General features: G+C 38.5%; 1 protein-coding gene across 1 annotated transcript in view; it reads left to right on the top strand.

Moving 5' to 3' along the window:
• Nucleotides 1-16,988, top strand: part of FRAS1 (Fraser syndrome 1) — a 797,189-nt gene that overhangs the window by 572,872 nt on the left and 207,329 nt on the right. The window contains exons 35-37 of the mRNA XM_006872899.1: nt 90-122; nt 11,476-11,607; nt 14,725-14,850. Of these exons, the coding sequence (XP_006872961.1) occupies nt 90-122; nt 11,476-11,607; nt 14,725-14,850 (291 nt within the window). The remainder of the gene's footprint in view (nt 1-89; nt 123-11,475; nt 11,608-14,724; nt 14,851-16,988) is intronic.

Genomic DNA, 16,988 nt, shown 5'->3' with positions numbered 1-16,988 from the left:
TAACCCCTCCCCCATCTTTTGGACCTTATCCACCTATCTCTGACCCCAGTATGTTTTATATACTGATTTTTACTTTCCTACTCTTTCAGGTCTCCCAGATTCAGTGAAATTCCACTTCACAGGTGAAAAATTTCATTTTAATTTTACTAGAAAATAGTATTTGTCCTCGTCTTTTTAGTCCTTTCATTTTGCTCCTTCATTCGTCCTGTTCAATATTCTCTAAAGGATACTTAAAAGTTGTTTAAGACAGTGTTCTGAAATTACTCACATGGCTAGTTAAATAACAATAACTGGTGTGGCACTGTAGGATCAGCACTGGACTGCAAACCACAAGATCAGCAGTTCAAACCCACCAGCTGCTCCTTGGAAACCCTATACAGGGTCTCTGTGAGTCAGAACTGACTCCAAGGCACTTGAAAACAACAACAATACTAAGTTAAGTAATAACTTTATACTCATAGGAAAAGAAAAAAGAACCAAACAGTCCACCAAGGATGCCAAAGATTAATATTGCTTAGGCCCATTTCATCTTGTCCTAGTATGTGTTAAAAAGAGTTCATTGTGGTTAGAATCTTCAGCCCTGGGTTCAGCAGAGTGCCTGGTGTTTAGTCCACTCTAGGAGAGTTTCTTATCCTCTTTATACCTAAATGTCTTACGTATAAATGGAGGTGATAATAATAAAAAGATATCTAAATAGCCCCTGACTTACAACAGAATTTTTTCTGATGACTCTTGTCATAAGTTAGTTCTGACATGAGTTGAATACTTCTTTCTACCCCCTCACTTTCATTGTCACTGCTCTGTGACAGTGCTTAGAACAGTAAATCATACCATCTGTGAGTGAACAACTGAGAGTGATAATATTAGCAAAGTGTGTGCTACAACATTATACATAGTACATATTATTGTTGTTAAGTGCCGTCGAGTTGATTCCGACCCATAGCAACCCTGTATAAAGTTTCCAAGGAGCAGCTGGTGAGCTTGAGCCACCAACCTTGAAGTTCAAACAACTTTGCAGTCTGACACATTGGCCCACAGCGCCACACCAGGACTCCATAGTACATATTACTCAAAAAAAATATTTTTTAAAAGAACAAAAACAGACCTGATTTAGTTTATTATAATGCAGCTATGTCATAAGTTGGGATTACTTGTATCTGTAAAACTCCCAGAATGGTTATTGAGTGACACACAAACATCCTTATTACACACCTTCATCAAGTTAGCTAACAGTGGTCATACCTAGACTTTCATTGACTGCCTTACTACTGGAGAGAAAAGTCTTATGGCTCAAAAGCGAGTTAAGAAACCTATATGTAAGAGACCTCAATGCCATAGTTTTAGTGCACAGTAAAGCAGAAGCTGAGTGCTAGTAAGTGAAAACAGACTTAAACATAATTCCTAGGTTGAGGCAGCACAGGGACAAGCTTTCTTGGTTAGGTCTTCTTGTTGTTGTTAAGTGCCGCTGAGTCAGTTCCAACCCATAGCAGCCCAGTATACGGTTTCCAAGGAGCAACTGGTGAGCTTGAACCACTGACCTTGTAGTTCAAACCAACTTTGCAATCCAGTGGATTAACTCACAGTGCCATAGCAGTTAGGTTAGTTGGTCATAAATAGCATCCTTAAATAGCTGTTTAATTGTGATTAACTGTTCCATGGGAATCAATAATCCATATGTCCTGTACATTTCATGTAGGGATAAATCTTGGTGGAAGAGAAAGCTGTCTCCATCGTACTTCCAGCTTCTTCCTTTCTTTGAGTAAAAAAAAAAAAATTTTTTTTAAATTGCGTGCCCACAGATAACGGTTAAAAATCACATACCTACAGTCCTGGTGTGACACTGCAGGATAATGCACTGGACCGCAATGTTTGTTTGAACTTCATGGTCAGCGGTTCAAACCCACCAGCTGCTCCTCAGAAACCCCACACACTTAATAACAACAACTACAATACAGTTAACATCAATGGATCTTTGAAGTTATTTCTTCTCATTTTAAGTCATGCCACATCAGCAAATGAAGGTTCTCCCAAAACTTTATTCAGGTCTTTAAGGTCCACTCTACTTTGAGGAGGCAAATCACCCCCACTCATATTTTAAGTGTCTTCCAACCTGAGTAGCTCATCTTCCAGCACTATATCAGATAGTGTCCCACTGTTATTCATAAATCTTTATTGGCCAGTTTTTCATAAGTATACCACGATGTTCTTCTTAGTGTGTCTTAGTCTGGAAGCTTCACTGAAACTTGTCCACTATGAGGGACCCTGCTGGTATTTGAAATACCAATGGCATAGCTTCTAGCATCACACCATCATGCAAGCTTTAGGAAACTGAAAAGGAGAAAAATGTGTAGCATTTACCAAGCTGAGAGAACTAAAGAATATCTTTGGGGCAAAATACTTGTTAAGGATTTTGTTTTTATTGGATCTACAATCAGTGCTCATGGAAGCAGCAGTCAACAAATCGAATGACAGATTGCAGTGGGAAGATCTGTTGCCAGAGGCCTCTTTAAAGCATTAAAAGGAAGAGATGTCACTTTGAGGAGTCAGGTGTGCTTGACCCAATTCATGATATTTTGGGTCGCCTCATATGCATATGGAAACAGGATGATGTGTGTAAGGAAGATTATAGAAGAATTGGTGCATCTGTATTATGGTGTTGGTGAAGAATATTGAAAGTACCACGGACTACCTGAAAAACAAATCTGTCTTGGATTAAGTACAACCAGAATGTTCCATGGAAGTGAGGCGGGCGAGACTTCATCTCATACACTTTGAACATGTTACCAGGATAACCTAGTCCTGGTAAGGACATCCTGCTTGATAAAGTTGAGGATCAGTGAAATGAGGAAGACCCTCAATAAGATGGGTTGGCTGACACAGTGGCTACAACAGTAAGCTCAAACATAACAACAATTGTGAGGATGGCACAGAACTGGACAGTGTTTCATTCTGTTGTACATGGTATTGCTATGTTGGGGCTGACTTGATAGCACATAACAACAGGGCAAAATATGGAACAATGAAGGAAGCATCAAAAGAAGGTGGAAGGAATAGACACAGTCAATTGTACCCAAAAGAATTAACATTCAACATGTCAGGAAGTAGCGTAGGATCAAAAGTCAATGGTGTTGAAGAAAAATGTATACGTCGCAATGAAGGCATTGGCAAAAACAAAGCTCTAGGAATAGACACAGTACTAGTTGAAATGTTTCAGAAAATGAATCCAGGGCTGGAAATGCTCACTTATTTATGCCAATAAATTTGTAAGACAGCTACTTGGCCGATTGACTGGAAGAGATCCATATTTGTGCACATTATAAAGAAACGTGACCTAACAGAATGCAGAAATTATGGAACACTATTATTAATATCAGCACTAGTAAACTTTTGCTGTAGATAATTTAAAAATAATTACAGCAGTTCATAGACAGGAGACTTACAGAAATTCAAGTCATTTAGAAGGTATGGAATGAGGGATATGATTGCTGATGTCAGGTGAAGCTTGACTGAAAGCATGGAAACTAGAGAAATGTTTGCCTGTATTTTACTGACTATGCAAAGGCATTCAACTGTGTGGATCATAACAAACTATGGATACATTAAAAATAATGGGAATTCAAGAACTTTAATTGTGCTCATGTGGAACCTGTACATAGACCAAGAGGTAGTTGTTCAAATAGAACAAGGAGGCTAAGTGGTTGAAAATCAGGAAAGGTTTGCATCAGAGTTGTATCCTTTCATAATACTTGTTCAGTCTGTATGCTGAGTACATTATCCAAGAAGCTGGACTGTATAAAGGAGAACATGACAGCAAGATTGAAGGAATACTCAGTAACAACTTGTGATATGCAAATGACACAACCTTGCATGGTGAAAGCAAAGACTTTGAAGATCAAAGACTACAGTCTTCCATGTGGATTACAATTCAACATTAAGAAAATAAATACCCTCATAAATGGACACATAAGCAACATCATGATAAATAGGGAAAATATTGAAGATGTCAAGGATCTAATTTTACTTGGATATACAATCAATACCCTTGAAAGCAGCAGTCAGGAAATCAAACAACTTATTGCACTGGGCAAATTAACATGCTAAATACCATAGATGTCACTTCCAGTACTAGGGTGAGCCTGGCCCATGCCCTGGTATAAGGGGGCTTCAAAAAGTTCATAAGAAAGTCCTGTTAGATTTTAGCTCCATTGTTCCATAATTTTTTTTTTTTAGTTCCCCTTAACATTTTATATTGGGGAACTAAAAAAAAAAATTACATGTGAAAGCTAGAAAATAAATAAGGAAAACTGAAGAAGAATTGATGATTTTCAACTACGGTGTTGGCAAACAATATTGAGCAAGGGATATCATTGCTGATGGAAGATGAATCTTGGATGAAAGCAGAGAATACCAGAAATGTGTTTGCTTGTGCTTTATTGACTATGCAAAGTCTTTTGATTGTGTGGATCATGACAAGCTATGGACAACATTGTGGAGAATGAGTTTTTCAGAACACTAAATTGTGCTCATGAGGAACCTGCACATAGACCAAAAGGCAATCATTGAAATGGAACAAGGGAACAACGAATGGTTTATATCAGGACAGGTGTGCAACAGGGTTGTATTCTTTTATCATACTCATTCAATCTCTGTGCTGAGCCAGTAATCCCAAAGCTGGATTATATGAAGATGAACATGGCATCAGGATTGGAGGAAAACTCATCAACAAACCTGCATTATGCAGATTATACAACCTTTCATTATAAGTTTCACCTCAGCGTAAAGAAAACAAAAATTCTCATAACTGGACCAATAAATAACATTCATATAAATGGATAAAAGATTAAAGTTGTCAAAGACTTTGTTTTGCACAGCTCAACCATCAACACTCATGGGAGCAGCAGTCCAGAAATCAAACAACATATTGCATTAGACAAATCTGCATAAGACCTCTTTAAAGTTTTCAAGAGCAAAAATGTCAGTTTGAGGACTAAACTGTGCCTGACCCAAACATGGTATTTTCAGTAGCCTCATATGCATATGAAAGTTAAACAACAAATAAGGAAGACCATAGAAGAATTGATATATTTGAATTATGGTGTTGAAGGAGAATATTAAAAGTACCATAGACTTCCAGAAGAGCAAACAACTCTGTGTTGAAAGAAGTACAGCCAGACGCTCTTTATTCTGGATGGCCAGACTTTGCTTCACATACCTGAGACAATATTATCAGGAGGGACCAGTCCCTGGAGAAGGAATTCATGCTTGGTAAAGTAGAGTGTCATCGAAAAAGAGGAAACCCCCCAATTAGATGAACTGACACAGTGACAGAAGGATTGGGCTCAAGCGTAGCAACAATTGTCAGGCTAGCCCACAATTGTTTCATTCTGTTGTATGTCACTATGAGTCGGTATCGACTAGATGGCCCCTAACAACAACATACCATGTAGTACCTGAAGAATGAACAAACCTTTGTGGGTGAAGTACAGGTCAAAGACTTCATCACACATACATTGGACATGTTATCAGGAGTGACCAGTCCTTAGGGAAGGCTATCTTGCTTGATAAAGTAGAGGAGCAATGGAAAAGAGGAAGACTTTCATGAGATGCATTGATTTACACAGTGACTGCAATAATGGGCTCAAACATAACAAAAATTGTAAGGATGCTGTAGGATTGGGCAGTGTTTCATTCTGTTGTACACAGGGTTGCTGTAAGTCTAAACCAACTCAATGGTACTTAGCAACAGCAACAGTTAACATGAATCACTGGTAAGTTTCAATGTACTTTCATTGTTAATATGAGTTCAGTATTAGCTCATTTCTAGAGACTTGCCTCTATCTGGTACATGAAGTCGACAACAATATATAATAGATTATAACATTTTTAAAATGTTGTTTTTATTCTATCCTAACAAGAGTATTGGAGTGCTGGTGTGACACTGCAGATTAATGCACTGGACTGCAAGGTCGGTTTGAACCACAACATTGGCAGTTCAAACTCACCAGCTGCTCCTCATAAACCCTATACAGGGTCACAGTGAGTCGAAACTGACTCGACGACACTTAACAACAACAGTATTGCAGGGAGAGGATTATTTTATAGCTGAGGAAACTAAGCATCAAGGAGAGTAAGTTATCTGCCCAGGTTTATACTACTTGTGAAAAGTTGTTCTTGGGTGCCTGTGATGATGAAAGTTTTATGTTAGCTTGACTAAGACAAGATTCTTAGTGGTAGGCAGTTAAAATGTAATCCTCCATGATGAGATTGAATATAATGTACTCACTTCCTTGATGTTGTTTTTATTGTTGTGTGCCGTGAAGTTGGTTCCAACCCATAGCGTGGCCGTGAAGTTGGTTCCAACCCATAGCGACCCTGAACAGGGTTTCTGAGGCTGTAAATCTTTACAGGAGCAGAAAGCCTTATCTTTCTCCCATGGAGCAGCTGGTAGTTTCGAACTGCTGACCTTAAGATTCATAGCCCGATTCATAACCACTACGCTACCAGAACTCCTTATATATGTATGTTGTAGTTGTGTGCCGTGAAGTTGGTTCCAACCCATAGCAACCCTGTACAGGGTTTCCGAGGCTGTAAATCTTTACGGGAACAGAAAGCCACATCTTTCTCCTGCGGAACAGCTAGTAGTTTCGAACTGCTGACCGTGAGATATGCAGCCTGATTCGTAACCACTAAGCTACCAGAGCTCCTTCCATGACTTCCATGATGGGATGTGCTATAAACAACTGATCAACAAAAAGAAAATTTTCTTGTTGGTGTGGCCTGCAACACCTTTATCTCGCAAGACATAAAAGGAGAGAGAAGTGAGCAGAGAAGGGGGGACCTACCTACTGCCACTAAGAAAGTAAAACCAGGAGTGGAGTATTTTGGACCTGGAGTCCCTGCGCTGTGAAGCTCCTAGATCCAGGGAAAGACTGATGTCAAGACACATGAAAATCTACAAGGAATTCTGGATCTTTAGGTGCTTAAAGGACACAAGGGCATTTCCTCAGAGACAGTGCTCTGATTTTGGACTTCTGGCCTACGAAACTAGGAGAGAATCAATTTCTGTTTGTTAAAGCCATCAACTTGTGGAATTTCTGTTGTAATAGCACTACTAGAGGGTCAACTGAAAAGTGAAAGACCCCCAAGGAGATGGATTGGCACAGTGGCAGCAATAATGGGCTCAAACTTTACAGCTGTTTTGTGGATGGCACAGGATTGGGCATTGTTTTGTTCCATTGTACAGAGGGTAGCTTTGAGAACCAACTCAACAGCACTTAACAACAGCTAGAAGATAACTAAGACAGTGCCCTGAAGTCCATTTCAACTTTTAGTGACCCCACAGAACAACCCTATAGGGTTTTTCAGACTAATATTTGCAGGAACAGATTTCTGGATCTTTTTCCCACAGAGCCACTAGGTGGCTTCAAACCACTAATTTTTCAGTGAGTTATTGTTACTTTTTTTTTTTTTTTTAAATGCCATTGCTACTTACTTTTGTCAACTGATTAATTGCATTACCGGAGTTTCTTGATAGAGTTGTTGTTGTTAAGTGCTGTTGAGTCCGTTCCAATTCATGGTGACCCTGTATAGGGTTTCCGAGGTTTTAAGTCTTCATGGGAGCAGAAAGCTTCATCTTCCATGGAGTGACTGGTGGGCTCAAACCACAGACCTTGTGTAGTTCACAGTGCAGTTCTTATCGTATGGAGCAACTGCACTCCCAATAAAGAGTAGAACCAGGAATTAATACAAGTTTCTCTAGTGTGAGATGGTTAGTTTACTGTGATCTGTATTTGTGTTAATCATGAAACACTTTGGTTTACAAGCCTCCATTTTTACCTGAATGCTTAAATAGGTGAAAGGGGTTGTTGTTGTTGTTGTTAGGTGCCATCAAGTTGGTACCGACTCATAGCGACCTTATGCACAGCAGACCCAAACATTGCCTGATCAGGGCCCAACCTCACTATTGTTGCCACACTTGAGTCCATCGGTGCTGCCACTTGGCCAATCCATCTCGTTGGGGGTCTTCTTGAACCTATTGTACTGGGTAAGGGAAAGAAACCTTGGGCTGGCCTTAAATTAGTTTATTTCCACCAAGGGTTCCTTTTTTTCAGATGAATACTTTTGGAACCTAATAGGAAGGAAACCATCTCCTTGAGGGAGTGTTTTTTTAGGGAGAATTTTTCATTGGACAGATAAGCAAGGCAGAGTCAGTAAACCCCGACATTAACTCATAGAAGACCAGAGAACTTTTCATTTGCTTAATCTACTAAAACAAGGAGAGCTGACATTCCTGACCTGGCTGGCTTGAAGGAAAATGCAGGAGGCGGATGGAGCTCAAGGTGGTCAGACTCAAAGAGACGGTATGGCTGCTTCTCAGAGAAATCAGAAACATTGTTTAGAGAGAAGGTGAAACATATAATTGCCAACATCTTGATTATAAATTCTTACGTTGGCTTGTAAAACCCTGCACCCAAGTGGTATTTCCTAATTATATAATATGTTACGGTAAGTAAATAGCTATTTTTCCACTTACTTACAAAGGCAACAAAATGCCAAGACATGCTGAAGTACTCTGTGATGTGGTCAAAGCTGTTTTTTAGGGGCTTTTTACAGTAATTTCAACAGGGTGAGTGTCACCCAGTATGATAATTTATGATGTCATTACTGTGCCCATCCCTACTCCTACAGACCTTTTCCCAGACCAAGCTACAGAGAATCCTTAGTCATCTTTATAATCACAGAATAATATCTGATAAATAGAGTTGTAAAATGCTTATATTTCAGATTATATGAATACTAACAACAAAATTGTTTTGTAAAATCTTTCTGTGTGGAATTGTAACATTATTATTAATGTTCGTTGTTGGTGTTAAATTCTGTCCAGTCAGTTCCAACTCATAGTGACCTTATGTAGTATTTCCAAGGAGCACTTGATGGTTAAACCACTGACCTTGCAGTTCACAGCCCAGTGTTTACCCTACTGCATCACATTAGGACAGAGTGGAAGCCTTTTTCTATTTTTCTCCTTTCCCTTTAATTACTACTTCATTCTCAAAAAAGTTAGTGATGTAAGTTTACCAATGCTAGTTATCATAGTATTGTAGCTAAAACACCAGAAAATTTGACATCAGCAACTGATTAAAACGCCAGCAGCAACAAAACCAACAGTATGTGGTTGTAGCACATGTAGACAAAACCACGTGATTCCAACACATTGTTGTAATTGGGTAACAATGCCAGTTCTATTGGGAGCACATTAAAAGGTTCAAAAAGTAAATTAGCATAGAGCTTTAGCTGTGCAGGCATATTGACACATGTAAGCTGGCCTTATAAAAATGGTTTTGATATTATCATTTTTTTCTTACTATAACTTAGATGTTTTTATTTAAAAATAAATTTCTGCTGAAACACTAGACAGAAATTATGTAGACAGTCATTTAATGTCACTGACAGTGTCACCTGGTGTGGTCTGCACCGCTCACAAAGTTTTGAGGATTTCCTGAGGTCCTCCCCATCCAAAAAAAAAAGTAACCTACAAATCTAAAGTTACATTTTGGAAAATCTGGAAGTAAAGTTGTCACTTTGATGACTAAAGTTCATCTGACTCAAATCATGGTCTTTTTCATTGCTTTATATGCTTGAGAAAGCTAGACAATGAAAAAGAGAAAAGAAAAGAGAAGTATTGATGTATTTGAATTGTAATGTTGGCAAAGAATATTAAATTTACTGTAGACTAGTCAGAAGAATGAACATATCAAATCTTAGAATAAGTAAAAATAGAATGTTCCTTGGAAGAGAAGTAAGATTTCACATCTTTACTTTGAACATAATATCACGAAACACCAATCACGAGAAAAGACTATTATATTTGGTAAAGCATGTTGCTGTTGTTAAGTGCTGTTGAGTCCGTTCTGATTCACAGGGACCCTGTATAGGATTTCCAAGTAGTGATTGGTGGGTTTGAACTGCCAACCTGGTAGATAGCAATCCAATGCTATCCTACAGTGCCACACCAGAACTCCACTACTAATAGAATGTACACAAATTTAGTGAATATCCCATCTAAGGCAGGAAGCATCATGATTTGATTCCTCCGAAATTTTGGGATTAATATTACTGTATGTCATGGATTGAACTGTGTCCCACAAAAATAAAGTATATGATGAGCAAAACAAGGAAAGCCTTCAATGAGATGGGTCTATATAATATCCACAACAATGAACTCAGTCTCATTGAAGATCATGAAGATATTGCAGGACCTGGCATTTTCATTCTGTCATACATAAGGTCACCTTGAGTCAGGAGTCAGAGCCGACTTGAGGGCAAGTTACAACAATAATAAATATTTTGCAATTATTTATTTTTATTTAATGCAGGGGTTCTTAGCTTAGATTCAGGAACCTCAGAGAACACTGAATCCACTGACATTTATAGAAAAGTTTGTTTGTCCCTGAGGCCCTGAAAATTAAAAGTAATTTGTCCCTATGTTTGATGATCTCCAAAGGAAAAGAGATTGAGCATCAACAAAGACACAATGGCAATAATTTTGCTACTTGACTGAATGACCAGAGTCAAGAAGCCCATATAGACAACTCATGTCTTCTTCAGCAGAGCTATTTCATAGCTTCTCTAGGATACCAACAGTGTTTTACTTTGCTTAAGAACATGTTGAACTTGTAAAGAATTGTCGAACTCAGGCAAGAAACCAGTTTCTAATACCCAATCCATATGCAGGCATATCTCATATATAAAATAATTAACAGAACTGTTTTCTCAATAGATAATCAGGAAACACATTGATTAGTGGTGGTTTAGAAAATCTTTCAAATCAGGCGTTTAGAAAAGGCCAAGGGTTTGGAAAGGTGGGAAAAAGAAAAAAACATTTCTGCTTTCATTCCCTCAGGTGATCAGTGTTAACTCAGTTCTCAGAGAATCCTGGGAAATAAAATCTAAAGTCATAAATAGAAGACATGTGCATAATGACCAGATAAAATTGTACTGCTTACTTCAAAACAGATGCTGTTTGTATGGATATTTTATGTCCTCAAATTTGTTTTTTCAATGAAACACAGATGTATCATATGTGCAAGAGATTTCATGAAAGATAATGTTTCTCTGGAACACTGGAGGAATTAATTGCATCAAAAATATTTCCATTTCTTTGAGAAAAAAAAAAAGGCCTATACCAGTATCCTTTACGAGAGCATATTTTGTCTTACACTAACATTTTTCAAAATCACCACATGGAATGATTATATTATTATAGATCGATTGCCCTTTTTCTTGTCCAGTAGAAAGTCTTGTTAAAAGAGCTCACAGTGTCTTGCTTGTTTTCTATTTCCATTTAAAAGCATACCTGTTCAAAGTATTAAAGTAATCTAAAAAATCTTCTGGCTACATATATATGAAAACAGCTTGAAGGTGACCAGAAGACAAGTTGATTTATGTTTGCGTGTCTATGTTTACCCTCCCTAGTTTCAGATGGAGAGCACACAAGTCCGGAAATGGTCCTCACCATTCACTTACTTTCCACTGATCAGCAGCCCCCAGTGTTCCAGGTCACAGCACCACTCCTTGAGGTCAGCCCGGGAGGCAGCACTTCCGTAGGTAAGAGCTGGGAGTTTGAAAGTAGCATGGCTATGGAAAGGAAACCAGATTTCAGCAGCAACCCTCGTTCAGCCCTTCTTGTAGTTGGCGAGAGGCAGTGTCTTCGTCTTCCAGATGTTCCGTGCAGTCTCACCTCTATCTTTCCTTCTTCCCATTTCCATGTAAATCAAAGTAACATAGAGAGAAGGAAATAAACCCTTCAGAGACCAAGGCTCAGGGATGGAATACAACACAGAATTTATTTTCCAGCTTCCAGGAGTTTGATTTCTGTCCATCACGAAAATATAAAGTAACAGAGAAGAGAAGAGAGGGGAGTGGATTTCATTGACTGCTCTGGTTTTCTATTTAGAAATTAAAGAGTAACTCCTGTTACAACAACCGAGCATAGTGACCTCCCTAAGCTGTGAACAATTACAGTTGGCCCTGCTATTTTGTATTCAATTTTTAAATTTTATTAATAATATTTACTGGTTAGAAGTATATTCATTTTTTACCAAGAACATTTAATTAGCCAACAATGTTGTTGTTGCTAAGTGCCTGTTGAATTGGCCTTGACCCATAGTGGACCTGTATAGGGTTTCCCAGGAGTGGCTGATGAGCTTAAATTTGAACTTTGTGGTTCAACCTGACTTTGCAGTCCAGCGCATTAACCCACAGCGCCACACTATTGCTATTTTAGTTAGGTGTGTTCTGCTAGATCCTTATCCAGTTTCTACACATGAGCTTAAGTCTAAAGTTATCATCAGATTTATAAACAAATCATATATATAAAGATACTTTTACTCCAATTCTTCTCACCTTCACACTGGTCATAGAACCATCACTAAAATAACTTGACACTTCTTCAGATACACAAAAAGAAGAAGAGAAGAAACAGAGGGGAAAAAATGGGAGTGTTTTCTGGAAAAATCTACCCCAACAGGTCCAGACTGACATACCTGTGGGCTCCCTGTATGCCAACTCCTCATTTGTATAGCAGCAAAAAGGCATTCTGAAATTCAGACTACTTACAAGTGTACTTTTATAAAAACATACCTATAATTTGGGAATTGACTATATTATTTGTTTTCATTTTTTAGTGGTTGATAGGAGTTAAATAGTGCTTTTTGATAACCATCAGATTAAACTCCCTGTATGGCTTCCAACCTGGCCTAGGGACGTAATGCCTACACAGTGTTTTGTTGTTGTTAGGTGCCGTGGAGTTGGTTTAAACTCATAGTAACCCTATGTCCAACAGAACTAAACACTGCTCAGTTCTGTGCCATCCTCACAATTGTTCTTACACTTGAGCTCATTGCTGCTGCAATTGTGTCAGTCTGTCTCATTGGGGGGTCTTCTTCTTCACTGACCCTCCAGTTTACCAAGCACAATGTACTTCTCCAAGAACTGGTCCCTCCAGATAACATGTCCAATATGAGATATCAAGTCTTGTCATCTTTGCTTTTGAACACTTTAAAGAGGTCTTGTGCAGATTATCCTAATGTGATGTGTCATTTAATTTTTTGATTTCTGCTTCCCTGACTGTTGATGGTGGATCCAAACAAAATGAAGTCTTTGACAACGTCAATCTTTCCTCCATTTATCAAGATGTTATTTATTGGTATAGTTGTAAGGATTTTTGCTTTCTTTACATTGAGGTACAGTCCATACTGAAGGCTATGGTCTTTGATATTCATCAGTAAGTATTTTAAGTCTCCTTCACTTCAAGCAAGGTTGTATTATCTGCATATCGCAGTTTGTTAACGAGTCTTTCTCCAGTCCTGATGTCACAATCTTCATGTATCCAGTTTCTCAGGTTATTCACTCAACATAACATTTGAATAACTATAATAAAAGGAAACAACTCTATTGGACATATTTCTTGATTTTAAACCATTCAGTATCCTCTTGTTCTGTTTGAACACTGCCTTTAGGTCTATGTACAGATTTCTTATAAGCACTATTAAGTGTTCTGAAATACCCATACTTCTCAATGTTATCCGTAACTTATCATGATCCACACAGTCAAAAGCATTTGCATTGTTAATGAAGTACAAATAAATATTTTTCTTTTATTCTCTGCTTTAAGCCAACATCTATCTGACATCAATGATTGATAACACTTGTTTCATATCCACTTCTGAACCTGACTTGAACATCTGACAGTTCCCTGTCAATATACTGTTACCATCATTATGAAGTATCTTCAGGAAAATTTTACTTACATGTGTTATTAGAGATATTGTTCGATAATTTCTGCATTCCTTTGGGTCACCTCTCTCTGGAATGGGCACACATATGGATCTCTTCCAATTGGTTGGCTAAGCATCTGTCTTCCAAATTTCTTGGCATAGATGAATGAGCACTTCCAGTGATTCATCAGCTTTTTGAAAGATTTAAATTTGTATTCAGTCAACTCCTGAAGCCTTTTTTCCCCACCAATGCCTTCAGAGCAGCTTAGACTTCTTCCTTCAGAACCAATGATATTTGATGATATGCAACCTCTTGATATGGCTGGGCCTCAACCATTTCTTTTTGCTATAGTGACTTTGTGTATGACTTTCATCTTCTTTAGATGCTTTCTGCATCATACAATATACACCCATAGAATCCTTCAATACTGTAAGTCAAGGTTTGAATTTTTTTTTCAGTTCTTTTAACTTGGAAAATGCTGAGTGTGTTCTTCCCTTTTGGTTTTCTAATTTCAGGTCTTTACATATTTCATTATATTACTTGACTATGTCTTCTTGAGCTGATCTTTGAAATTTTCCATTCAGCTGTTTTATCTCCTCATTTCTTCCATTTGCTTTAGCATCTCTACACTGGACAGCAAATTTTATAGTCTCTTCTGAGATCCATTCTAGTCTTTTCTTCTTTCCTGTCGTTTTAATAATGTTTTCTTTCTTTATGTATGATATTATTGATATTATCCCACTACTATGCTGGCCTTCAATCATTAATATCTAATGCCTCAAATTCTCGAGTTGCTCTCTAAATTCAAGTGGCATGTATTCAAGGTCATATTTTGGCTCTTGTGGACTTGTTTTAATTTTCTTCACCTTCAGCCTGAACTTGCATGCACAGTACAGTTTTTAATGTGCCTGTTCTCCCTAATCATGTTTTATTTCCTGACTACAGGACTTCAGGTGTTATTAAGAAATGCTGACACAGTACCTGAAGACCTCTATTTTGAGCTTCGGAAACCTCCGCGGCATGGCGTGCTCATTAAGGACACTGCCGAGTTCCAAGGACCCATGGTTGCAGGTAGGTTCACTCTGTTTTCATCTGCTTGGAGGGACTTTATGCTCCACAATCAGTTTTATGTGTGTCACACAAGAAGTAAAGGCTGTTGTATCTTTAGGAGAAAAATCACAAGAAACTGTTTAGAAAGAAAAACACCTCTCATGTTAGCCTAGATATTCGGAATGTCTTCCTCTGCACCCTCCCTCTACCAACTGTGAAGCTGTTTCCTCAAATTGTAGATGAAATTGGTTGGTTTCTGAAGCTTTGAGTAATTGCATTTATACCTATACGATATGAGGTATCAAGTGCCACCTGCTGATAGTTTGTTCATGGAGATTTATTTATCTTTCTAATTTGATATATGAATCGTCACAGTATTTTCTGAGTCTGATAGTGTTAACTACATGTCTCTTCATTCATAAAAAAGGGGAACAGGTTTTTTTGTAAGGATTAGGTTGGTGGTTTAAGCTCACCTGTCACTCTTTGAAAACCCTATACAGGGATGCTATGAGTTGGAACTAACTTGACAGCACTTAATGACATGAGATGTAAGGAGACCTGGTTGTGCCATATTATGACCTTGGCTGATTTCCAGATGTTACTTATGCTGATGTTGTTAAGGGCTGTTGAGTCGGTTCTGACCCATATTGATCTTGTTTAGTGTTTCTGAGGAGCATCTGGTGAGCTTAAACTGCCGACCTGGCAGATCAAACTGACTGTGCAGTCCAGCGCCGACACCAAGAGTCCATTACTTGTGATAATGTTGACCAATTTTCCAAATAATATTTATTGTGCTTTCTGCAGTTATAAAACAGAATACATATTGCTTCCTTAGAAAGTACAGAAAAGCACAAAGAACAGAGCAAAATCTAAATTAAAAAAATTCAGTCTTTATATAAAAAGTTGGTAAGCATTAGAATTTAATCCATGGCAAGGTGTTTGTGGCTTTATTGCATTTGTTTGTATTTAATTTCAAGATGATTATTACTCCTTTCAAAATAGTCATTTTGCTTTTTCCAACCATCTATTTTATCAAAAGCTCAATTTAGAAACTTGTAGTAATACGTTATTCTGAATATCCCTGGTAGGGGCAAATCCTTGCCCTTGAAGCTAGAGTCAGTTTACTTGTATGAGATATTAATGAAATTATCCGATGACTTCCACATTCCATTGGGTCACCTCTAAAGGAATAGACAACATCATCTTTCCATAGGGTTTTCAGTGGTCACATTTTTGGAATTTAGATTGCCAGACCTTTTTTCTGAGGTGTCTTTTGGTATACTCCAAGCTTTCAGTTAGCAGTAGAGCATGGTAAATGGTTCCATCAGTCAAACTTATGGCATAATGTTGTGAAAGCAAAGGCTTAGAAGAACAACACAGATAATGAATACAGTTTTTAACCTTGTTGTTGTTGTTAAGGGCTGACTCATAATGACCCCATATAGGATTTCTGAGTAGTGAGTTTGAACTTCTGACCTTGTGGTTCGCAGTCCAGTGCTGATCCACAGCTCCATAGCAGAAGTTCTTAACTTTATTTTTGTTGTTATTGTTGTTAAATGCCATCGAATCGGTTCTGACCCATAGCAACCCTGTATAGAGTTTCCAAGGAACAGCTGGTGAGCTTGAACCACTGACCTTGCAGTTCAAACAGTTTTGCAATCTGGCACATTAACCCAGAGCTCCACACCAGGACTCCTTAACCTTGTTGTTGTTGTTGTTAAGTTCTGTCAAGTTGATGCTGACATATAGTGACCCTGTATAGGGTTTCCGAGGAGCAGCTGGTGAGCTTGAACCACCAACCTTGCAGTTCAAACAGCTTTGCAGTCTGGCACATTAACCTGCAGTGCCACACCAGGACTCCCCTTAACCTTATTGTTGTTGTTGTGAAGTGCCGTCGTGTCGGTGCTGACCCATATTGACCCTGTATAGGGTTTCCGAGGAGCAGCTGGTGAGCTTGAACCTCTGACCTTGCAGTTCAAACAGCTGTGCAGTCTGGTACATTAACCTGCAGTGCCACACCAGGACTCCCCTTAACCTTATTGGTGCCGACCCAAAGCGACCCTCTAGGGTTTCCGAGGAGCAGCTGGTGAGCTTGAACCACTGACCTTGCAGTTCAAATGGCTTTGCAGTCTGGCGCATTAACCCACAGTGCCACACCA

This window comes from Chrysochloris asiatica, unplaced genomic scaffold (genome assembly GCF_000296735.1).
Source record: "Chrysochloris asiatica unplaced genomic scaffold, ChrAsi1.0 scaffold00214, whole genome shotgun sequence".
In the NCBI taxonomy this organism is placed as follows: domain Eukaryota; kingdom Metazoa; phylum Chordata; class Mammalia; order Afrosoricida; family Chrysochloridae; genus Chrysochloris; species Chrysochloris asiatica.
This window is presented reverse-complemented; position numbering and strand designations above follow the sequence as displayed.